The sequence below is a fragment of the Leuresthes tenuis genome, unplaced genomic scaffold (genome assembly GCF_036924035.1).
Source record: "Leuresthes tenuis unplaced genomic scaffold, fLeuTen1.0.hap1 SCAF_7, whole genome shotgun sequence".
Taxonomy (NCBI): Eukaryota; Metazoa; Chordata; class Actinopteri; order Atheriniformes; family Atherinopsidae; genus Leuresthes; species Leuresthes tenuis.
The window spans coordinates 1,787,522-1,812,459 of NW_027325361.1; the positions used below are offsets into that span (position 1 = coordinate 1,787,522).

The 24,938-nt window shown below is 41.4% G+C and overlaps 1 protein-coding gene across 2 annotated transcripts; it reads right to left on the reverse strand.

Moving 5' to 3' along the window:
- Positions 1–357: 357 nt before the first annotated feature.
- Positions 358–24,561, reverse strand: prrx1b (paired related homeobox 1b). 2 transcript variants are annotated; one of them, XM_072388861.1, is made up of 5 exons: positions 23,884–24,560; positions 19,134–19,309; positions 12,517–12,698; positions 6,071–6,136; positions 358–1,113 (listed from the first exon to the last, which is right to left on the reverse strand). In XM_072388861.1, exons 1-5 carry the CDS (start codon positions 24,128–24,130, stop codon positions 981–983), a joined length of 804 nt encoding a protein of 267 aa, XP_072244962.1. In that variant the 5' UTR covers positions 24,131–24,560; the 3' UTR covers positions 358–980. The 2 variants fall into 2 exon arrangements, with proteins under 2 accessions (XP_072244962.1, XP_072244963.1); XM_072388862.1 differs by lacking the exon at positions 6,071–6,136 and having other exon boundaries at positions 23,884–24,561.
- Positions 24,562–24,938: the final 377 nt, after the last annotated feature.

Below are 24,938 nucleotides of genomic sequence, written 5' to 3' on the forward strand. Positions count from 1 at the left end.
TCCTGTTTTTAAGATGGAAATTTCAGGTTGCAGTAATCACGGGAAAAAACACAGAAAGCAGGAACAGCTTGAGGTTTTTCTGAAGGAGAATCTGTTCTCGGGTTGTAAATCTCCCGTTTATGGAGCTCCAGGATCATTTTACCTGCCAAATGCTCTCAACCATAAACATGCTTATTCTTCATAGTTTCTGAAGCCTGATTTAAATTTAACTGCATTGTAAAAGTCAGATTTCTGCGGACAAATCTTCCAACTAGAAAAATTCAATCAGGGACGATTTGAGGACGAAGCAGAAGAGCTAAAAAATAGGAAAAAGGCGGATTTTCCTTCTTTTTGTTGAGTTGGACACTGCGCCACTGCTTTGCTTGAAACACATTTTTATTAATATACAAGGTTCTGTTACAAATAAAGGATATCATAGGAAATTATCTACTGGTTTTGGATTCAGAAATACATTAGCTTCTCCTTTATATTGGACTATAACATGAAAATCAAAATGTTGAAATGTTTGCCTCTCAGTGGTATATCATGGAAAGAAATGTGGAAAAAACAAAAGCATCTTAAAAGAAATGGAATAAATGTCAGAGGAAGTCTTTGTGGGTTTGTTGTTGAGCTAAAAAACAGAAAGAGGAGTCGTCCCACTGTTGGTGCGTAACTCTATCCACACCACGGAGTTCCACGTAGTCCGAGAGCAGAACTCACATGTAAAACTAGGCAGATATTGGGCTACAGCATCCAGTCTGGATGTCTTTCAGAACGAGCAGGAGTTCAGTGATGCTCAGAAGGAAAACAGAGTCACCTCAGGGGGAAATCCGTCACTCGCTGTCCAACATTTTGCATTTCGGTGGTATCGCGCCATCAGGGCTGCTCCAGGAAAGAGAGAAGATCCAGGGAGACGTTCCCAGAGATCCGTCTGCAGGGGTCCAGCAGCGGAGAGGGTCCCCTCCCCCTCAGGCGCGAGCCCCAGCCTCCCCTCCCTGCTCTCAGTTGACCGTGGGCACCTGGTTCAGGCTGTACTCCTTGGCTTTGAGCCGCAGGTTGGCGATGCTGTTGGCCATGTTCATTCCCTGGGACGTGTTGGTGTTGGAGCAGGTGGGCGGGTAGGTGGCCATGGTGCTGAGGAGCAAAGAGGCAAAGGTTAGAGGTCAGGCTGCAAAGAAACGACGGACAGCCACACGAACCAGTGTTTTTGCACGTTTTTAAACGACTTTACTTTGTGTTTTTATGCCAAACAACAAGGAAAATATGGTTCTAAGCTTCTATAAAGTGTTCAAAAAGAACAAATCCACACACAGAGCATCTTTTCTCCAGTTTTCATCGTTAATAAAAGCTTTTATCAGTGGTCTCAGTCAATATTTCCTCATAAATCTGACAATCAGCAGCAGCAAAACTGATTATTTGGACTCAGCTGCAAGCTTGGAATCAGCCACGCTGACCTCAGCTGCTTCATTAATAATCTGAAATGTGAAAAATAAATCTTCCTGCATTAGATGGAGTTTGATAAAAAGCAGCTGAAATCCAAGAAAAAGTGACTTTTTTAGCTTGTGTACTGCTAAAAGTACGTCATCTGTGTTGGTTTCTATCTTTTCGAACTCTTTTTGAAGGTTTTATTTTGGTCTCTTAAATGTTTTCCTCCCAACATGTGAATAAATAACCAGAGATTCTTCAAACTTTGGCTCATGTCTGTCAACAGAAGGATCATGGGATGAAATATTTGAGTTTTTGACGGTCTGATATCCATCTGGAGCCGTTCTTTTTACATGTTTGTTCGACTCTGTTAAATCTGCATCTTGTTTAAATGCATTTAAGGTAAACTTTTGTGTTAAAAATGGGTAAATGCTAATAATAAGTGGTGCAGCTGCAGCACTAAAAGCAGACGTGATGCTTCTTATCCACGAGGAAAGGTTGGAAGCCTGAAAAAGTCTGTTTAAAATGGGAAAAAACAGCAGGGAAAATATACAAAAATAGAACTAAGACGTGCAAAAACACTGGTTTTACACGTTTTTAAACGACTTTACTTTATGTTTTTATGCCAAACAACAAGGAAAATATGGTTCTAAGCTTCTATAAAGTGTTCAAAAAGAACAAATCCACACACAGAGCATCTTTTCTCCAGTTTTCATCGTTAATAAAAGCTTTTATCAGTGGTCTCAGTCAATATTTCCTCATAAATCTGACAATCGGCAACAGCAAAACTGATTATTTGGACTCAGCTGCAAGCTTGGAATCAGCCACGCTGACCTCAGCTTCTTCATTAATAATCTTAAATGTGAAAAATAAATCTTCCTGCATTAGATGGAGTTTGATGAAAAGCAGCTGAAATCCAAGAAAAAGTGACATTTTTAGCTTGTGTACTGCTAAAAGTACGTCATCTGTGTTGGTTTCTATCTTTTCGACCTCTTTTTGAAGGTTTTATTTTGGTCTCTTAAATGTTTTCCTCCCAACATGTGAATAAATAACCAGAGATTCTTCAAACTTTGGCTCATGTCTGTCAACAGAAGGATCATGGGATGAAATATTTGAGTTTTTGACGGTCTAATATCCATCTGGAGCCGTTCTTTTTACATGTTTGTTCGACTCTGTTGAATCTGTATCTTGTTTAAATGCATTTAAGGTAAACTTTTGTGTTAAAAATGGGTAAATGCTAATAATAAGTGGTGCAGCTGCAGCACTAAAAGCAGATGTGATGCTTCTTATCCACGAGGAAAGGTTGGAAGCCTGAAAAAGTCTGTTTAAAATGGGAAAAAACTGCAGGGAAAATATACAAAAATAGAACTAAGACGTGCAAAAACAGTGTTTTTACACGTTTTTAAACGACTTTACTTCATGTTTTTATGCCAAACAACAAGGAAAATATGGTTCAAGAAGAACAAATCCACACACAGAGCATCTTTTCTCCAGTTTTCATCGTTAATAAAAGCTTTTATCAGTGGTCTGTTGCATAGTCAATATTTCCTCATAAATCTGACAATCGGCAACAGCAAAACTGATTATTTGGACTCAGCTGCAAGCTTGGAATCAGCCACGCTGACCTCAGCTTCTTCATTAATAATCTGAAATGTGAAAAATAAATCTTCCTGCATTAGATGGAGTTTGATGAAAAGCAGCTGAAATCCAAGAAAAAGTGTCTTTTTTAGCTTGTGTACTGATAAAAGTACGTCATCTGTGTTGGTTTCTATCTTTTCGACCTCTTTTTGAAGGTTTTATTTTGGTCTCTTAAATGTTTTCCTCCCAACATGTGAATAAATAACCAGAGATTCTTCAAACTTTGGCTCATGTCTGTCAACAGAAGGATCATGGGATGAAATATTTGAGTTTTTGACGGTCTGATATCGATCTGGAGCCGTTCTTTTTACATGTTTGTTCGACTCTGTTGAATCTGCATCTTGTTTAAATGCATTTAAGGTAAACTTTTGTGTTAAAAGTGGGTAAATGCTAATAATAAGTGGTGCAGCTGCAGCACTAAAAGCAGATGTGATGCTTCTTATCCACGAGGAAAGGTTGGAAGCCTGAAAAAGTCTGTTTAAAATGGGAAAAACAGCAGGGAAAATATACAAAAATAGAACTAAGACGTGCAAAAACACTGGTTTTGCACGTTTTTAAACGACTTTACTTCATGTTTTTATGCCAAACAACAAGGAAAATATGGTTCTAAACTTCTATAAATCACACAAGTGTTCAAGAAGAACAAATCCACACACAGAGCATCTTTTCTCCAGTTTTCATCGTTAATAAAAGCTTTTATCAGTGGTCTCAGTCAATATTTCCTCATAAATCTGACAATCAGCAGCAGCAAAACTGATTATTTGGACTCAGCTGCAAGCTTGGAATCAGCCACGCTGACCTCAGCTGCTTCATTAATAATCTGAAATGTGAAAAATAAATCTTCCTGCATTAGATGGAGTTTGATGAAAAGCAGCTGAAATCCAAGAAAAAGTGACATTTTTAGCTTGTGTACTGCTAAAAGTACGTCATCTGTGTTGGTTTCTATCTTTTTGACCTCTTTTTGAAGGTTTTATTTTGGTCTCTTAAATGTTTTCCTCCCAACATGTGAATAAATAACCAGAGATTCTTCAAACTTTGGCTCATGTCTGTCAACAGAAGGATCATGGGATGAAATATTTGAGTTTTTGACGGTCTAATATCGATCTGGAGACGTTCTTTTTACATGTTTGTTCGACTCTGTTGAATCTGTATCTTGTTTAAATGCATTTAAGGTCAACTTTTGTGTTAAAAATGGGTAAATGCTAATAATAAGTGGTGCAGCTGCAGCACTAAAAGCAGACGTGATGCTTCTTATCCACGAGGAAAGGTTGGAAGCCTGAAAAAGTCTGTTTAAAATGGGAAAAAACTGCAGGGAAAATATACAAAAATAGAACTAAGACGTGCAAAAACACTGGTTTTACACGTTTTTAAACGACTTTACTTCGTGTTTTTATGCCAAACAACAAGGAAAATATGGTTCTAAACTTCTATAAAGTGTTCAAGAAGAACAAATCCACACACAGAGCATCTTTTCTCCAGTTTTCATCATTAATAAAAGCTTTTATCAGTGGTCTGTTGCATAGTCAATATTTCCTCATAAATCTGACAATCAGCAGCAGCAAAACTGATTATTTGGACTCAGCTGCAAGCTTGGAATCAGCCACGCTGACCTCAGCTTCTTCATTAATAATCTTAAATGTCTCTGTGAAAAATAAATCTTCCTGCAATAGATGGAGTTTGATGAAAAGCAGCTGAAATCCAAGAAAAAGTGACATTTTTAGCTTGTGTACTGCTAAAAGTACGTCATCTGTGTTAGTTTCTATCTTTTCGACCTCTTTTTGAAGGTTTTATTTTGGTCTTTTAAATGTTTTCCTCCCAACATGTGAATAAATAACCAGAGATTCTTCAAACTTTGGCTCATGTCTGTCAACAGGAGGATCATGGGATGAAATATTTGAGTTTTTGACTTTCTAATATCCATCTGGAGCCGTTCTTTTTACATGTTTGTTCGACTCTGTTGAATCTGCATCTTGTTTAAATGCATTTAAGGTAAACTTTTGTGTTAAAAATGGGTAAATGCTAATAATAAGTGGTGCAGCTGCAGCACTAAAAGCAGATGTGATGCTTCTTATCCACGAGGAAAGGTTGGAAGCCTGAAAAAGTCTGTTTAAAATGGGAAAAACAGCAGGGAAAATATACAAAAATAGAACTAAGACGTGCAAAACCAGTGTTTTTGCACGTTTTTAAACGACTTTACTTCATGTTTTTATGCCAAACAACAAGGGAAATATGGTTCTAAGCTTCTATAAATCACACGAGTGTTCAAGAAGAACAAATCCACACACAGAGCATCTTTTCTCCAGTTTTCATCGTTAATAAAAGCTTTTATCAGTGGTCTCAGTCAATATTTCCTCATAAATCTGACAATCGGCAACAGCAAAACTGATTATTTGGACTCAGCTGCAAGCTTGGAATCAGCCACGCTGACCTCAGCTGCTTCATTAATAATCTTAAATGTGAAAAATAAATCTTCCTGCATTAGATGGAGTTTGATGAAAAGCAGCTGAAATCCAAGAAAAAGTGACATTTTTAGCTTGTGTACTGATAAAAGTACGTCATCTGTGTTGGTTTCTATCTTTTCGACCTCTTTTTGAAGGTTTTATTTTGGTCTCTTAAATGTTTTCCTTCCAACATGTGAATAAATAACCAGAGATTCTTCAAACTTTGGCTCATGTCTGTCAACAGAAGGATCATGGGATGAAATATTTGAGTTTTTGACGGTCTAATATCCATCTGGAGCCGTTCTTTTTACATGTTTGTTCGACTCTGTTGAATCTGCATCTTGTTTAAATGCATTTAAGGTAAACTTTTGTGTTAAAAATGGGTAAATGCTAATAATAAGTGGTGCAGCTGCAGCACTAAAAGCAGATGTGATGCTTCTTATCCACGAGGAAAGGTTGGAAGCCTGAAAAAGTCTGTTTAAAATGGGAAAAAACAGCAGGGAAAATATACAAAAATAGAAGTAAAATGTGCAAAAACAGTGTGAAGACAACAAGAAAACAACCAGAGTAGTAAAGTGAAAGCGTACTTGTTCTCTGAGGGCAGCATTTTCTGTGGCACTCTCACTGGCCCCCCCTCCGGCATCGGATACCAGCTTTAGGATAATATACAGTGAAGTGTTAGCACCACATAGCATTATTCCTGGATCACAAAAGTCCCCCCCCCACCCCGCCGCAGCTCTGCATCAAGCCAAAAAACCTCTCAGTGAGTCTGAGCCACAGGGTTTGACATTTTATACCGACTTTCATAACAGAGGATTACTGTAAATCGTGACCAATGTAACCGGAGTCACAAAAAATGTTGCCCAGTAGAGCGAACTGTTCATTATCGGGTGTAGCGTAGCATCGGGGGGGTCACAGGGGTCAGCTGGGGATTTAACACGCTTTGTTTTCACATTATCGCCTCGTCAGGAGGGTCACGGCTGCGGGCCGCCGCGCTCACGCCATCAGAGGCGAGCGACGGGAGAGACGGCGAGGAAAAGCGAGCTTTTATTCCACACAGTTAGTCCGAAGTCAGATGCAGGGAAAGAGGGTTAAACATGTGAAAGGTCAGAGGTCAGAGACGGAAAAGAAACGCCACGGAGCTGGGCTAACGGCGGGGGAAGCGGCTCATTTCATGCCTGGAGGTTTGGTCAAATTAAAACCGAAGAAGTCGTCTCCACCTTTTTCACATATTAAAGTTCATTACCGTAACAGGCTTTTATTTTTTTATCTTACACCCAAAATGATCACAATACATCCCCATAATGAATAAACATGTGAGTTTAGCCCAAAGCAGAGAGTCAGCAGGCAGAGATCTGCTGCAGGCTCTTTTTCTTTAAAGCACAGAAACGTCACGAAATTGCATTTTGATCATCTTGTCTGTAACCTTAAAGTTCATTACCGTAACGGGCTTTTATTCTTTTATCTTACACCCAAAATGATCACAATACATCCCCATAATGAATAAACATGTGAGTTTAGCTCAAAGCAGAGAGTCAGCAGGCAGAGATCTTCAGAACCTGTAGGTTTGGTCAAATTAAAACCAAAGAAGTCGTCTCCACCTTTCTCACACATTAAAGTTCATTACCGTAACGGGCTTTTATTTTTTTATCTTACACCCAAAATGATCACAATACATCCCCATAATGAATAAACATGTGAGTTTAGCCCAAAGCAGAGAGTCAGCAGGCAGAGATCTGCTCCAGGCTCTTTTTCTTTAAAGCACAGAAACGTCACGAAATTGCATTTTGATCATCTTGTCTGTAAGGATTTGACTAAACTACTAAAACAATCAAACTTTTGTATTATATATAAAACTATGGTATGTGCTAATTGTAGGACTACTGTTATTATTGCATTTGATGGATTACTCTATATTTTATGACAACATTTCAACCTTAAAGTTCATTACCGTAACGGGCTTTTATTTTTTTATCTTACACCCAAAATGATCACAATACATCCTCATAATGAATAAACATGTGAGTTTAGCTCAAAGCAGAGAGTCAGCAGGCAGAGATCTTCAGAACCTGTAGGTTTGGTCAAATTAAAACCAAAGAAGTCGTCTCCACTTTTCTCACACATTAAAGTTCATTACCGTAACGGGCTTTTATTTTTTTATCTTAAACCCAAAATGATCACAATACATCCCCATAATGAATAAACATGTGAGTTTAGCTCAAAGCAGAGAGTCAGCAGGCAGAGATCTTCAGAACCTGTAGGTTTGGTCAAATTAAAACCAAAGAAGTCGTCTCCACCTTTCTCACACATTAAAGTTCATTACCGTAACGGGCTTTTATTTATTTATCTTAAACCCAAAATTATCACAATACATCCCCATAATGAATAAACATGTGAGTTTAGCTCAAAGCAGAGAGTCAGCAGGCAGAGATCTGCTGCAGGCTCTTTTTCTTTAAAGCACAGAAACGTCACGAAATTGCATTTTGATCATCTTGTCTGTAAGGATTTGACTAAACTACTAAAACAATCAAACTTTTGTATTATATATAAAACTATGGTATGTACTAATTGTAGGACAACTGTTATTATTGCATTTGATGGATTACTCTATATTTTATGACAACATTTCTCACACATTAAAGTTCATTACCGTAACGTGGCTTTTATTTTTTTATCTTACACCCAAAATGATCACAATACATCCCCATAATGAATAAACATGTGAGTTTAGCCCAAAGCAGAGAGTCAGCAGGCAGAGATCTGCTCCAGGCTCTTTTTCTTTAAAGCACAGAAACGTCACGAAATTGCATTTTGATCATCTTGTCTGTAAGGGTTTGATCGACTAAACTACTAAAACAATCAAACTTTTGTATTATATATAAAACTATGGTATGTGCTAATTGTAGGACTACTGTTATTATTGCATTTGATGGATTACTCTATATTTTATGACAACATTTCAATCTTAAAGTTCATTACCGTAACGGGCTTTTATTTTTTATCTTACACCCAAAATGATCACAATACATCCCCATAATGAATAAACATGTGAGTTTAGCCCAAAGCAGAGAGTAAGCAGGCAGAGGTTGAGTTTCCCTCGTTCTGTCTGGATCTAATCTGCAAGTTAAAGCGCTTCACGGCATGCAGGTGAGTCTCGGCTCTAAAAAGGTTCGATTCTGCACATGCAAGAAGTGAAACGCCATCATTTCCTTGTGCTGTGTGCACGAGGCGGCGCCGAAGTTGTGTAAATAAGCGGCGAGCTGCAGCTCATCGGTCCGAGTCAGTTGGAGTTCAGGTGGATCAAAGCAGATGAAGACCTTCAGAGGAGCTATGAGAAGCATGTTCAGGTGGCAGAGGAGGAGGAAATGAAAGAATAACAGAGCGCCAGCAGTGTGTGCGCGAGGCGTCACGGTGGCGTTAACGTGTGCTTACTGAGGTCTCAGCTCGTGCTGTTTCTGCTGGACACAGTTCTGCAGCCTGAACACGTCCTCATTTTATCATTTTAACGCCTATAAATTCATCTGATGGTTGAAGCAGCTCAGTGGCAGTGATAATAAAAAAGGATCTGATCCTGCCCCCCTCACCGGGGAACCCAAAGCATAGCTTTCAAGGTGTAGAGTTGTGCAAAATGTAGAAGTTGGGCCTTGATGGGATGTTTCCTCACACTAATTATGGAGGTTTAACTGTAAAGATGAATGTAAGTAATACTGTCAAAGTAATTATGCACCTGCCTCACAGCAAAATAGTCTTGAAACAAACCTTTGCTGCTGCTTTAAAGCGAGAGAAAGATGTAAAGGCTGCAGCTTTAAAGTGAGAGAAAGATGTAAAGGCTGCTGGTTTAAAGTGTTTAAAGTGAGAGAAAGATGTAAAGGCTGCAGCTTTAAAGTGAGAGAAAGATGTAAAGGCTGCTGGTTTAAAGCGAGAGAAAGATGTAAAGGCTGCTGCTTTAAAGTGTTTAAAGTGAGAGAAAGATGTAAAGGCTGCAGCTTTAAAGTGTTTAAAGTGAGAGAAAGATGTAAAGGCTGCAGCTTTAAAGTGAGAGAAAGATGTAAAGGCTGCTGCTTTAAAGTGTTTAAAGTGAGAGAAAGATGTAAAGGCTGCTGGTTTAAAGTGAGAGAAAGATGTAAAGGCTGCAGCTTTAAAGTGTTTAAAGTGAGAGAAAGATGTAAAGGCTGCTGCTTTAAAGTGAGAGAAAGATGTAAAGGCTGCAGCTTTAAAGTGTTTAAAGTGAGAGAAAGATGTAAAGGCTGCAGCTTTAAAGTGTTTAAAGTGAGAGAAAGATGTAAAGGCTGCAGCTTTAAAGTGAGAGAAAGATGTAAAGGCTGCTGGTTTAAAGTGTTTAAAGTGAGAGAAAGATGTAAAGGCTGCAGCTTTAAAGTGAGAGAAAGATGTAAAGGCTGCTGCTTTAAAGTGAGAGAAAGATGTAAAGGCTGCAGCTTTAAAGTGAGAGAAAGATGTAAAGGCTGCAGCTTTAAAGTGTTTAAAGTGAGAGAAAGATGTAAAGGCTGCAGCTTTAAAGTGAGAGAAAGATGTAAAGGCTGCAGCTTTAAAGTGAGAGAAAGATGTAAAGGCTGCTGCTTTAAAGTGTTTAAAGTGAGAGAAAGATGTAAAGGCTGCTGCTTTAAAGTGTTTAAAGTGAGAGAAAGATGTAAAGGCTGCTGCTTTAAAGTGTTTAAAGTGAGAGAAAGATGTAAAGGCTGCTGCTTTAAAGTGAGAGAAAGATGTAAAGGCTGCTGCTTTAAAGTGAGAGAAAGATGTAAAGGCTGCAGCTTTAAAGTGAGAGAAAGATGTAAAGGCTGCAGCTTTAAAGTGTTTAAAGTGAGAGAAAGATGTAAAGGCTGCAGCTTTAAAGTGAGAGAAAGGTGTAAAGGCTGCAGCTTTAAGGCGAGAGAAAGATGTAAAGGCTGCTGCTTTAAAGTGTTTAAAGTGAGAGAAAGATGTAAAGGCTGCTGCTTTAAGGCGAGAGAAAGATGTAAAGGCTGCTGCTTTAAAGTGTTTAAAGTGAGAGAAAGATGTAAAGGCTGCAGCTTTAAAGTGAGAGAAAGATGTAAAGGCTGCAGCTTTAAAGTGAGAGAAAGATGTAAAGGCTGCAGCTTTAAAGTGAGAGAAAGATGTAAAGGCTGCAGCTTTAAAGTGAGAGAAAGATGTAAAGGCTGCAGCTTTAAAGTGAGAGAAAGATGTAAAGGCTGCAGCTTTAAAGTGAGAGAAAGATGTCCACATGCAGGAGATGTAAAGGCTGCAGCTTTTTAACGAGCCAGCAGCAGCGTAACGTGACGGGAACTGAGAGCCATGAGTTTAAAACCGGGTATTTTAAGCATCTAATCCCAGCCATCTGCTGCTAACTTTGACCGTAACCATCGGCGGTTGAGAGTGAAGCAGAAAAGCGAAAGGACTGTGGAAACATGTGAGAGTCAGACTGAGTCCACAGAATCACGGCATGTGCCAAACTCACAGGTGTTTGTGTCATCGCCACGGCAACAGAGGGCGAGTCTACTTCCTGTTTTAAATGTGAACTCTTTGAGGGTCTATCTATCTATCTATCTATCTATCTATCTATCTGTCCAACCATCCATCATCCATCCATCCATCCATCCATCCATGCATCCATCCAACCATCCATCCATCCATCCATCCATCCAAACATCCATCCATCTATCCAACCAACCATCCAAACATCCATCCATCCATGCATCCATCCAACCATCCATCCATCCATCCATCCATCCAAACATCCATCCATCTATCCAACCAACCATCCAAACATCCATCCATCCATCCATCCATCCATCCATCCATCCAACCATCCATCCATCCATCCATCCAACCATCCATCCATCCATCCATCCATCCATCCATCCATCCAAACATCCATCCATCCATCCATCCATCCATCCATCCATCCAAACATCCATCCATCCATCCATCCATCCATCCATCCATCATCCATCCATCCATCCATCCATCCGTCTATCCATCATCCATTCATCCATCCATCATCCATCCGTCTATCCATCCATCATCCATCCATCCATCCATCCATCCATCCATCATCCATCCGTCTATCCATCCATCATCCATCCATCCATCCATCCATCCATCATCCATCCGTCTATCCATCCATCATCCATCCATCTATCCATCCATCCATCCATCCATCATCCATCCATCCATCCATCCATCCAACCATCCATCCATCATCCATCCATCCATCCATCATCCATCCATCCATCCATCCATCCATCTATCCATCCATCCATCCATCCATCCATCCATCCATCATCCATCCATCCATCCATCCATCCATCCATCATCCATGCATCCATCCATCCATCCATCATCCATCCATCCATCCATCCATCATCCATCCAGCCATCCATCCATCCATCTATCCATCCATCCATCCATCCATCCATCCATCATCCATCCATCCATCCATCCATCCAACCATCCATCCATCATCCATCCATCCATCCATCATCCATCCATCCATCCAGCCATCCATCCATCCATCTATCCATCCATCCATCCATCCATCCATCATCCATCCATCCATCCATCCATCCATCCATCATCCATGCATCCATCCAACCATCCATCTATCCATCTGTCCATCATCCATCCATCCATCCATCCATCCATCCACCCATCCATCCATCATCCATCCATCCATCCATCCATCCATCCATCCATCCATCCATCCATCATCCATCCATCCATCCATCCATCCATCCATCCATCCGTTTGTTCTATCTTTTCTTTTTCCCTGTCGACTTTGTAAAAACGTGCTGATTAACCTTGAAGCACATGAAGCCTCCGTAGTATCCTAACATGTTGCTGTTTTTTGCTGATCTGAGAAAATGATCTCAGGCTCTCCCCGTGGTTCTGAGTTTAGAGATAAACTGACTGAAACTGCGGCGTTTTCAGATCATCAGAGCAAACAGAGGAGGAACTTTTGTTAGTAGATAAGCAGGCTGGATGTGGGTGGAATGTGGATCTCGGGTCGTTGGGTGCTCGGACTGAAGGGGACTCCTACCTGTAGGGGGCAGCACTGCCCCAGGACAGGTAGTCGTTTGGGCGTGGTGCAGGGCGTGGCACAATTGGCTGCTCCACCGCTGTCACTTCTCCTGAGTAGGACTTGAGGAGCGAGGCGTTTTTGCTGGCCAGCATGGCTCTCTCGTTCCTGCGAAACTTAGCCCTCCTGTTCTGAAACCAGACCTGGAACAACAAAGAACACCAGGAATGAGGAGGCACCACCATTACAAGCTCACCACAAATGCAAACTTTGTTTAAAACTGTCAGAATTTTGAACATGTTCCGGTGGACTGAAGCATTTATCCACACTAGCTGACTTTGGTTTGCATATTTATATACAAATCTGTGAAGTATTCCAGATTCTCTGAGTTCTCAAACGCATCTCATCCTCTGAGTCAGTGTTTAATCAAACTGGATCGGGCGCATCACATGACCTACGTCAGACAGTACTTTACATGAGGCTCGGTACTTTGGTCATCTGATCCAGCTCCATTCACTGCTGGGGACCAGGAGATGTGGCTGTTCTGTTAAAGGGGAACTACGGTATTTTTAAACCTTATTAGGAATTATCTGTCTTTATTTCACCAATACTTTAAGAAGAATGAATGAATGAACGTGTGCTATAGCTCTGTTAGCTCATAGCTGCTGTTAGCTCATAGCTGATGTTATGTGGCTACTTGCAGCTATAGGAGAGCTAACGGAGGGATTTCTACACAGGCACTCTACTGGGACCACTTCATTGTGAAACCGCAAGTAGCAAGTAGTCATGGACTCACATAAAGGATAATTCTTCTTTATTAACCGCATCTCAGTGGCTCCGACTGACTTTACAATCTTTATCTCACTTAAAGGGGAACTTGAAGTGGTCCCAGTAGAGTGCCTGTGTAGAAATCCCTCCGTTAGCTCTCCTATAGCTGCAAGTAGCCACATAACAGCAGCTATGAGCTAACAGAGCTATAGCACACGTCCATTCATTCATTCTTCTTAAAGTATTGGTGAAATAAAGACAGATAATGCCTTATTTAGAGGCTGCATCCTCTAAGCCCCGTTCACTCCGTTATATGGATCTCCAGTTATCTAAATATCTTCCGAAGGACGCCGACTTTCACCAAACTGTTCTCAGTGAGTAGATGAACGTATTTCATGCCAGAAATAAGGTTTAAAAACACCGGAGTTCCCCTTTAAAGATGAACGAGATACCAGCCTTTTATCTTTCAAACCAGGTTATGTTTCGTGAAGTCTCGGTTGAAATTTTAGGTGTATAAATCAGATCTTTAGATAAAGATGACTGAGTTTTTCATTGTTTCATTAAATTAGAAGATTTTTGATCATTACAATCAATGCAACATCGAGACGTCTTTTTATTTACTATGTAACTCGACTGACAAACCCCTAATCTGCCGATTCTGTGATAATAAGAATAACTTCATAGAGGAATCTCACAGCAAGTCAGGAAACTGTTACAAATCAGTCATTTTTGCTTCGAGTTTCCATTTATAGTCTTTTAACTCAGCGGTTAGGGTTAGTTATTAATAACCTGGTTAGGATGAGGAGAACACAGCAGTCTTGTGCCATGACTTTCACATTTATTTCCTGCCCACGAGGATTTGAAGCATCAGTTGTACCACAGCGTCTGTTGGTAGGCAGTAATTGGGCCAATATGCATGGAAAGAGCCTTCAGTGTTAAAACCTTTGACAATACCCCAGTAAAGTATTATCTGCAGTATTTGTACAACGAAAACTAAACCTAAAGCAGTTCAGTTGGAGGTTCCTTTCATGTCGGCATATTTATCTGACGTGTCTGTAGTAAACAGCTGTTTCAGAGCAAGCTGGGATGTTTTCCTAAACCTAACCAAACAGCAACTGACATAAAAGTAGGAATTTCAAACAACAAGTGTAGAAAGAAGTGAGTCAGATGTTCCTGGTTAACGTTCGTGTTTATAACTACACAAACAAAACTCTGCGGCCTCTAAATATGAACTTATGCTAATGCTAATAATGCTAATAAAACAACCAGTCGATGGGTAAAAATACATCAACTAATTCACACAATTCCACGAGACTGTAGGTTAGTTCTGTAATAACACAACGTACTCAATATGTGTTAAACATACTCTGATAATGTATATTATATATATATATATATATATATATATATATATATATATTACAGTCTGGCACATCAGCAGCTATGTTGGAGCCATCGTGCAAATGCACCAAATTAACAATAAAAGCTTAAAATGGTAAAATTCAATATGTGTACTATGGTTAAACATACTCTGCTAATGTATATAATATATATATGTATATATATATATATATTTTACAGTGAAAAATATATATATTTTACACCAAATGAACAATAAATGCTTAAAATGGTAAAATTCAATATGTGTACTATGGTTAAACATAGTCTGCTAATGTATATGAAATATATATATACATATATATAAATATCAATATATATATATATATATATATATATATATATATATATGTATATTTTACAGTGAAAAATATATATATTTTACACCAAATGAACAATAAAAGCTTAAAATGGTAAAATTCAATATGTTTACTGTGGTTAAACATACTCTGCTAATGTATATAATATATATATGTATATATATATATATATATATATATATATATATATATATATATATATGTATATATATGTATATTTTACAGTGAAAAATATATATATTTTACACCAAATGAACAATAAAAGCTTAAAATGGTAAAATTGCTACACTTTCTGGGCTCCAAACTTGTTACTTCTAAAATCCCGGCTCGTACACGTTTAGCATTTTAATTATTATTATTATTAACATCTGTAACATGCTCATAAACACTGCGCAGCGCCACATCTGACTTCTCACTTTGCTTCGACATGAATAAACACGGACAGATCATTAGATAATAGAAAGCATCTGATTTCTGCTCGACACAGAAGTTCAAACGCTTTGGATATGTTGACGACTGAAGCTTTTTTCTCTTTTCTGTTGGGACTGAGTCGTCCTGAAGGATAACCAACATCAGAAATACATGCATTAACACTGAAGTAGGTCAAATATGCACAACTGGAGACTTTAGCCGTTCTAATTAAACAGGAAATAAGTTTGGGTTCAGGTTTCATTTCTTCTGAAGCCACGTTGGCTCTAAAAACTGTTGTTTAGCAACAGTTGTTTTATCCTGACGTATTTCATTGATTTTTGTGGGTATTGATCGTTATTACAGGTTATTACTGAGAGAATGTGGTTAGATTGTGTTTTGTTTGGCTAAAAATGGTCGAATTGAGTGAGAAAAGAGAAGAGGTGGAGAAAATAACCGAACTGCACTGTTGAATACGAGATCAGCTGCTAAAACCTGCTGAAATCTCATCCCTGACCACTTTATTACAGTAAAGTCCAATCATTTCTGTTGTGTTTATTGTATGAAGTCATTTTATGAGTCACTGTGCTGATTATAAAGCTTTGTTTGGGGATAGAAGCTCATATTTTAACAGTTGGTCACTGGAAAAGGACTTTAGAGGCTGAGAGTTTCTTTAAGTTCATGCAGCCTCAGAGCAGATGGAGTCCAAACAGCTTCTTTATCTGCAGCCAGTGTGGGTTGGAGTGAAGGTGGAGCAGTTCTTCTGAAGGGGGTTGGGAGGTTTGGGAGTTTCTGAGCGTTTCAGCTCCAGGTTCCTGCACCTAATGCTCAGTTAAATAAATGAACAGCGAGCGTCACATTCAGAAACCTACAGTCATCCCATCTGCATCCCAAACTCTTTCACACACCCACACTTCCTTCATCAGCCCCCCCCCCCCGCCCTCCTCCCTGAGCAGATGATTGTGACTCGGGGGGTTGCTAATGTTGTTCCTCGCTGTGAAATCAAATCCATTATTAGAAGCTGTGGGCGCTCACAGGGCCTCGCTGCCCGCTGACGCACTGCCTCAGGAATGAGCCCAAAGTCTCTTTTATCAAAGGATTTCTGCAACACATTAATCACAGATGTGCAGCTTCTCCCGCTCCAACAGCACAATTTCCTCTTTCCTCACGCTGCCCACAGAACACATACTTTCAGCGAGCTGTGCAACGAGGACTGGGATGGTTATGAGAGCATTTAGACCCAGGAAATGCAGCTCCTGCTGGTGTCAGAAGGCTTGTTCATCAGCTGCAGCTCAGGTCTCTGAGCACAGAAAGCGCTTCTCACCGAGGACGAAACACGCCTCAGCAGCTGGAGTCTGAGGCGCTAACTTCTCCTTTCATGGTGCATTCAGCAGCCATTAACTCAGACTCAGACCCAGAGCCTCGGTTGGTGCCCCAAAGCTTTGCCTCGGCACCCAGAATATAACCTGAAGGGGCAGCTGGGACTCACAGAGCTGAGAATAAAGGCTCTGTTTGCATGAGAACTGCAGCTCAGACCCAGAGCCTGGGTTGGTGCCCCAAAGCTTTGCCTCGGCACCCAGAATATAACCTGAAGGGGCAGCTGGGACTCACAGAGCTGAGAATAAAGGCTCTGTTTGCATGAGAACTGCAGCTCAGACCCAGAGCCTCGGTTGGTGCCCCAAAGCTTTGCCTCGGCACCCAGAATATAACCTGAAGGGGCAGCTGGGACTCACAGAGCTGAGAATAAAGGCTCTGTTTGCATGAGAACTGCAGCTCAGACTCAGACCCAGAGCCCCAAAGCTTTGCCTCGGCACCCAGAATATAACCTGAAGGAGCAGCTGGGACTCACAGAGCTGAGAATAAAGGCTCTGTTTGCATGAGAACTGCAGCTCAGACTCAGACCCAGAGCCCCAAAGCTTTGCCTCAGCACCCAGAATATAACCTGAAGGGGCAGCTGGGACGCACAGAGCTGGGAATAAAGGCTCTGTTTGCATGAGAACTGCAGCTCAGACTCAGACCCAGAGCCCCAAAGCTTTGCCTCAGCACCCAGAATATAACCTGAAGGGGCAGCTGGGACGCACAGAGCTGGGAATAAAGGCTCTGTTTGCATGAGAACTGCAGCTCAGACCCACAGGAACCCAGCTCGCACCAGAAAGGCTGTAACGTGTGCACGAGTTACATCGCTGTTGGCATGACGACGGACATTTAAAAATGTCTTGAACATGTCGACAGAGCAGAACCTGAACGGTTGGTGGGGAACAGTGAGGTCAGAGCGATTCGCAGCTTCCACCGTCTCCTGATAAATGCTCCAGAAACACGTGGAAATGGGCGCCATCGCGAGGGGAAACGCCTCCTCCGGGCTCCCGTAGGTCCTGCTGCAGGATGATACCGACTGTCCTGAACAGAGCGACGCTGGCAAAGAGTTCCACCTTCATGAAGTCTTTGACTTTGTGTCGGTTCGGTTTCTTTTATTCTAACATGTTCTGAAGAGAAAAGAGAGAAAGCTGCTGATACCACAGCGATGAGCCTATAAATAAATATATATATATATAAAGCAACCCTTTATGCTTTAAATTAAACCCTTTAGCCTTTAAGTTAAACCCTTTAGCCTTGCTTTATAGGTGAGGAAACGTTTGATTTAATAAAGATTAAACTTAATTTCTTCTGTTAAACTTCTAAACTTATAAGATGTGAACTGATTTGAATGTGATTTTGATCTAAATATGAATACAAAAAGCAGCGTTTTGGTTGGTCTTTAGGCTTTAAGTTAAAAAACTTTACTTTAGGTTTGCTTTACAGGTTCATCGTGAGGAAAAGTTTGATTTAATAAAGATTAAACTTCATTTCTTCTGTTAAACTTCTAAACTTATAAGATGTGAACTGATCTGAATGTGATTTTGATCTAAATGTGAACTGATCTGAATGTGATTTTGATCTAAATGTGAATACAAAAAGCAGCGTTTTGGTTGATCTTTAGGCTTTAAGTTAAAAAACTTTACTTTAGGTTTACTTTACAGGTTCATCGTGAGGAAAAGTTTGATTTAATAAAGATTAAACTTCATTTCTTCTGTTAAACTTCTAAACTTATAAGATGTGAACTGATCTGAATGTGATTTTGATCTGAATATGAATGCAAAAAGCAGCGTTTTGGTTGATCTGCATAAAAAGCCCGACTTCCTGCTCTCAGATTAATGTTTAAATGACTTTAGTTTAGTTCCAGTAATCAGATTACAGCAGAAGGTCACGTCGGGGCGCTCCGGAGCGACGGCAAACACGTTAAACGCAGCACGACTTCGCTTGAAAAAGAGCGTTTCAGAAGTCTGATCACATTTAGATGTGTGACATCAGTCATTTGACCAATCACGGCACGGCGTGCAGCCAGCCTGATGTGCCGCACGCTTGGAGTTTATCGCTGATCTGAGACCTTCTGAGGAAATGATTACATCCAGCTCCCTGCCGGGGGGGGGGGGGGGGGGGGGGGCTGTTCGGGATCAGCAACCATTTAAAAGGTCATTTGTGATAAGATGCGTCTGAAAAAGCTGGAATCAGCCTCCTCTAAAGCGCTTAAAAGCACATGGAAGCGTGTTAAAGGCGGTCAGCAGCTGCTTCTGTTTCTGCCCTTTTTCTGCTGTTTCTTAAGAAATAAAAGATCATCGTTCAAGATTAGTGCGAAGCCCACAGATCCTGAGTTTAACCTGAGATAACAGGCAGGAAGGCAGGAAGGCAGGAAGCAGCGGCTTCTACCTGCACTCTGGCCTCGGTGAGGTTGACCCGGCGGGCCAGGTCCTCCCTGACGAAGGCGTCCGGGTAGTGCGTCCTCTCAAAGACCCGCTCCAGCGCCTGCAGCTGGCTGCTGTTGAAGGTGGTCCTGTTCCTGCGCTGCTTCCTCTTCTTCTTCTCTTCCGTGTTCATCTGTTCATCTGCGGGGGAGAAGGAAGCGTTAGAAACATTTCATTTGCTCCATGAGAGCAGATAAAAGCCTCTTTTTGTCTCACAGCAGCAGCAAAGTGTCACAGCTGCAGCTCAGACTTCTTTATTGCACTTTTTCACTCAGACCATGAGCAGTTTGTGGGTTTTACTCAAGAATTTAACCAAATATTCGGCCTCCTTTCCCTCCCACAGGCTCTAACTGAGGAAGCCTCGTGTTCTGGACCTCTGGCTGTTAAATTAAAACGTTATTTATATATTTTAAAGTTATTTATATAATTTAAAGTCAGCCGACGCAAACTGAACACGTCCAGCAGCACAAAACGGATCGTTTTACAATAAACTGAGGGATGATTTCACTTTGTGGAGTTCATCCTGCATCAGGACAGGAAAGTGTCGCGTTTTCAGGTGGACACACTCAAAGGGTCACGTGCGTTACTGTGTGCACGTGTCCAGGAAACATGCACAAGACGGGTGCCAAGCAGCAGAACCAAGATGTTAAATAAGTTTCAAACTTTTTGACTTTGTTGCTCAGAATTGATTTTTAGACATTTTGGACACGTGACCAAACAGAATGTTTTACTGTTAGAAGCTGCTTTAGTCAAGCTGTGCACGTGCACGTGCACGTGATCGAGTTCATATCAGCAGCACGGCGGCCCACAAAGGTTGTTCTGTGACGGGAAATTTTACACAATAATAATAATAATAATAATAATAACAATAATGATAATAACCTCAGATATAATAATAATAATAATAATAAAAATAACCTGAAATATAATAATAATAACATCAGATATAATAATACTACGACTAATGGTAATACTGCTAATAATAATGATAATAATAATAACCTGAGATATAATAATAATAATAATAATAATATTAATAATATTAATAATAATAATAATAATAAACTGAGATATAAGAAGAAGAAGAAGAAGAAGAACCTGAGATATAATAACTTCAGATATAATAATAATTATAATAATAATGATAATAATAATAACCTGAGATATAATAATAATAATAATAATAATAATAATAATAATAATAATAATAATAATAATAATAATAACCTCAGATATCTGGAGCTTCTGGCTTTATAAAAACTAAATTTCAACTTTATAATTTCCCTCCAGAAAATATGAAACTGTTCAGTTCCTTCTCCTAAAAATAATAGAATAGAATTTAAATAAAATAAACCCCTGAATCTGCAGCACACACGCACACGCACACGCGCGGGCGCGCGGACAGAAAAACAAACTCCGCACCTCCGTGTTCAGAACCTTCCTGCAGGCTGAAATGTGTTTTTGTGGCTGAGCAGAACCACAAAGTAACACTTTCACACAGAAAAGAAAAGCGCTCCTAATTACACACGCATGCGCACACACGCGCTCATCGCTTCTGATTCTCATTTAATGTTCAACGTGAGCTGAAACCTTCACAAAAAACTGAACTTATTTCACTCAACTCTCTGTTTAAAATTCATTTTTTTGTTTTAAATGTTTGAAAAATTCCTCTTTTCCGCTGAAAAAGCCTGAAAAAGCCTGAAAAAGCCTGAAAAAGCCTGAAAAAGCCTGAAAAAGTCTTAAAAAGCCTGAAAAAGTCTGAAAAAGTCTGAAAAAGCCTGAAAAAGCCTGAAAAAGCCTGAAAAAGTCTGAAAAAGCCTGAAAAAGTCTGAAAAAGCCCGAAAAAGTCTGAAAAAGCCTGAAAAAGCCTGAAAAAGTCTGAAAAAGCCTGAAAAAGTCTGAAAAAGCCTGAAAAAGTCTGAAAAAGCCTGAAAAAGCCTGAAAAAGCCTGAAAAAGTCTGAAAAAGCCTGAAAAAGTCTGAAAAAGCCCGAAAAAGTCTGAAAAAGCCTGAAAAAGCCTGAAAAAGTCTGAAAAAGCCTGAAAAAGTCTGAAAAAGCCTGAAAAAGCCTGAAAAAGCCTGAAAAAGCCTGAAAAAGCTGATAAAATGCCTTTAAAGCAGAGTTCGGTTCAACTCTGAGCCTGTTTCTGACAAAGCAGAGCGACAGAAACGCGTTGATTCTGATCAAATACACGAAGAATGTCTTTTATCTCCGCTTTTCCAGACCTTTCAGCCTCGTGCTGTTTTTCTGGAGCTGAAACATAAAAAATTAAACTTTTCATTTGACGCTTTTTACATTTTTTTTTACTCTTATTTGACTCGTGGAGGGAATTATTTCAGAAGAATTTAAGGAGCACATTCAGTCTTTATCAGATATGAAAGGAGGGGGTGGAAACTTTAGATATGTCTCACGCACGCGCAGGCACGCAGCGTGTTTGTGCTGTTGTCGCGCGGAAGCAGCTCATTTTCGCACCTATTTCTGCCTGTTTCAGACCAGATTTGATCGTGTTTTAATCTCATTTAAACATTTTGTGAGCATCAGGTTCGCCTCGGTGCAGAAATCCTTCAGAAAGATGAAGAAATGTTTCTATTTCCTGTTAAAACTAAACTAAAATCACGTGTTTTTTTACAGGAAAAATCTTTCATCGCATTTCTTTGGCCTGAATTTAAACATTTCTGAGGATTTTCATTTTGTAAATGGAAAATAAGCCGTAATTAAGAGAAAATGTGAGATTTGTTTGCGTGTTTCCGTGCAGTTAATGGCTGCGTGACCTCTGGGTTTATCTCGTGACCCCTCTGCGGGGCTCCGGGCCCCCCGGGCTGAAAACCAACAGATTAAACTAATGAAGGAGTCATTCCTCTCCTCTTCTGGGGAGGAATCTCACAGCGAGGACCGACTATATGCAGAAGTGACTCTGCTGCTTTAATTTAACTGTTATAAAATGCTTTGGAAATCGCGCGCACGCGCCTCTGAAAGGAGAAAAAGCCGCAGGAAATATATTTACTGCCTTATTCTTTGACTTTCGATAGAAACCAGCGCAGCGCTGCTTCTGCGGCCCGCAGATTGCACAGTTTAACGTGAGTTTGGCCAGGAGCTGGAGGGAAAGAGTCGGTCCAAAGTGCCGTAAAGTGCGGCTGTGAATGCTGAAGGCGGCCGCGCGCAGCTCCCCGCGAGCACAGAGCCGTTTCACGGGCTCATCGGCCCGATGACGCTGAGAAAAAGCTTCATGTTTAACGAACTAAACTCGTTACGTCACGTGATAAAAAGAAGGAGATTCATTTTAAAGTCATATTTTAGATAACTTTACAATTTATTCTTATTTAAAGCTGAAAACAGGAGAGAAAATAATCAGATTTTACTGCAGAAAGTCTTTGAGTTGAATTTATTCAGCAAATATTTTTATTTTAATTCACACTTTTACGTCCCAAAAAGGGAGTTTGTGTTTTCTTTCAATAGCCGCGCGCGCGCGCGCACGCAGCGCCCGAGCGGCGGTTTGTCCCGGGAAAGCTTTTAATTAACTCCGCCGGCTTGTGTTTAAAAGAGCAAATCAAAGCCATTCCCGACACCCCCATCATCATCATCATCATCATTCAGCAGCTCCGAGTGTGGTCAGCACGTGAGAGGAGACTGATCTCATTAGCAGCTATCAGTGAAAGTCAATTAGTGCTGCTGCCAGGAGACAGCTGCGACCCCGGAGCTCGTCACTGACGCGCAATAGCTGTGTTCAACACCATCTAAATGTTTAAACCAACTGTTGCTTTTTGTGTCGAAAAGTTTTAATTTTAATTTAAGTTTTGCGTAAATCCGTCGCGTAAAAACCGTTAAAACCGGACAAATAACAGCGTGAAATTCCAACCTTTTCGTGTAAAATCTGACTCTTTCGTGGCTCTTTGTGTTTGTTTTGCCATCTTCTCGTTTTCAGACTCCCTGATTGTTGGAGCGACGACGCGCGCGCGCTAATTATGACAAATGATTAGGCTCCGATATTCTGAAGGTGTTTGACAGGCTGAAAATAAGCGTGAATTAACGGCGTGACGCGGACACTTCCTCACGCACATTTCTCCCAGCAGCTTTTTAAAGGAAAAACACAAACAGTCATTAAAGCCTTTCAGGTTCCAGCCGGAGGAGGAGAGGCTGGGAGCGTGCGTGCGCGGCGCGGCGCGGCGCGGGGATTATTCCCGAACACACCGGGGAAAAACTCATCTTCTCACAGCTTCTAAAGTTTAAAATAAAACCGCGGGCTCGGTTTTACGCGGTTTTATGTCCTGAAAACGTGTTTTCTCTTTCTCCAAAGATCAAAACCCGGAGCATGAAGATGTGGCCTGACTGAGGTCAGCAGCGCGAGCAGCAGATTTATCACCGCCTCGCGGACCGTGTCCGCCAACATCTCCAGACCTCACTGACATCAAAGTGTTAATGCTAAATTAATGGCCGTTCGGAGGGGGGGGCCGTCAGGGATGATGCATTGCCAAAACTCACTAAAGGATTCCTTCCGTGCGCGCAGCTCTCTGCAGAGCTCCATTCATGCGCTCCGCACGCGGACACACGCCAGGAGTTAGTTTCGGCCTGTCGTTACATACATCTGCGTGAAATCTGATGAATTTCCCAGAATCTGTGGCACTTTTCTGAGTATAAAACACGTAAAAGTCGCGTCTGTTCTCCGCGGCTCAATCCCAGACTGAGCTCAGCCTCCTCCCGATCCGCGTTACACTTACTCTCCTGCTGGGTGGTGTCGCTCCCGCTGGTGAGCCCCGGGGACTCCAGCATACTCCTCCCGGCCTCCCCGACGCTCTCGTCCGCCTGGGTTCCGACCATTTCCCCGGCCTCCTCCAGATCCAACAGATGGCTGACCGAGAAGTTCTTTTTGGCTTGTAGGTTGTCCAGGTTCGACGTGATCGGGCTCTCCAGGCGGTTTGGTATCGTGGCTTGCCTGTCCATTACATGCGCATAGCTAGAAGTCATGACGCAAGTGAGGCACGGCGGAAAAAACGGAGCGCTGAGAAGAGGGAGAGAGAGGAGAATCACAAGCGAGACAAGTAGATCCGTGCATGCAAAAACGCACAAGCAGCGCCTCTGGAGAGCGGCCGGACACGAACTCGGCTGTTCCGAGCAGAAGGCGGATCTGTTCACATCCACGGCAGGCGGAGGCTCGAGCAAACTTCAGCAAAGTTCGCTCCGCGGCGGTTCGACCCCTTACAGCCAATCCATCCAGCGGTGCACGCGACGCGTCGGTTCGTCCCGAGAGCCAAACTCTGGCAGGTTTGGAGAAAGTCTGGAGAGGAGAAGAAGAAGAAGTTGTTTTCAGCCCACTGTGGTTCAGTCACATCTGAGCAGGAAGAGCTGCTGCTGCTGATGACGACCAGATGCGCAAAGCTCCGTGTGCGCGCAAAGCTTGATCAGCAGCAGGCAGGCGCGAGGAGGCAGGACGTTACCGCCTGCTCCCCCCCCCCCCCCCCTCTGGGTGTGTGTGTCTATCACACACACTTCAGCTGAAACACACTCCTATTAGAGCCTCGTAATTACGTGGCAAACTTTACGCTGCGTCTGAAGGCGGCCGCGCGAGCTCCCTTCCACCCCCGTCACGCGCAGCGGAGCCATCAGAACCAGCCTGGTTCGGTTCTGTCCCACGGCAACAACAACAGTTATCAGTGTCCACTTCAGAACCGGACCTGGGAGGAACTGCGGACCGGACTGAAGCAGCATTTAAAGCTGAAATGAACGCGAACAGGTTAAAAATAAGGATTCAAACAGGTTTGAAACAGTCACAGAA

What these genes read in the sequence shown, in the direction of transcription:
- prrx1b (XM_072388861.1), bottom strand. Translation starts at nt 24,130, where the DNA reads ATGACTTCTAGCTATGCGCATGTAATGGACAGGCAAGCCACGATACCA. An exon ending in CGACACCACCCAGCAGGAGA is followed by an intron (nt 19,310 to 23,883) that starts GTAAGTGTAACG and finishes TCTCCCCCGCAG; the next exon opens with ATGAACAGATGAACACGGAA. An exon ending in GGCAGTGCTGCCCCCTACAG is followed by an intron (nt 6,137 to 12,516) that starts GTAGGAGTCCCC and finishes ATTATCCTAAAG; the next exon opens with CTGGTATCCGATGCCGGAGG.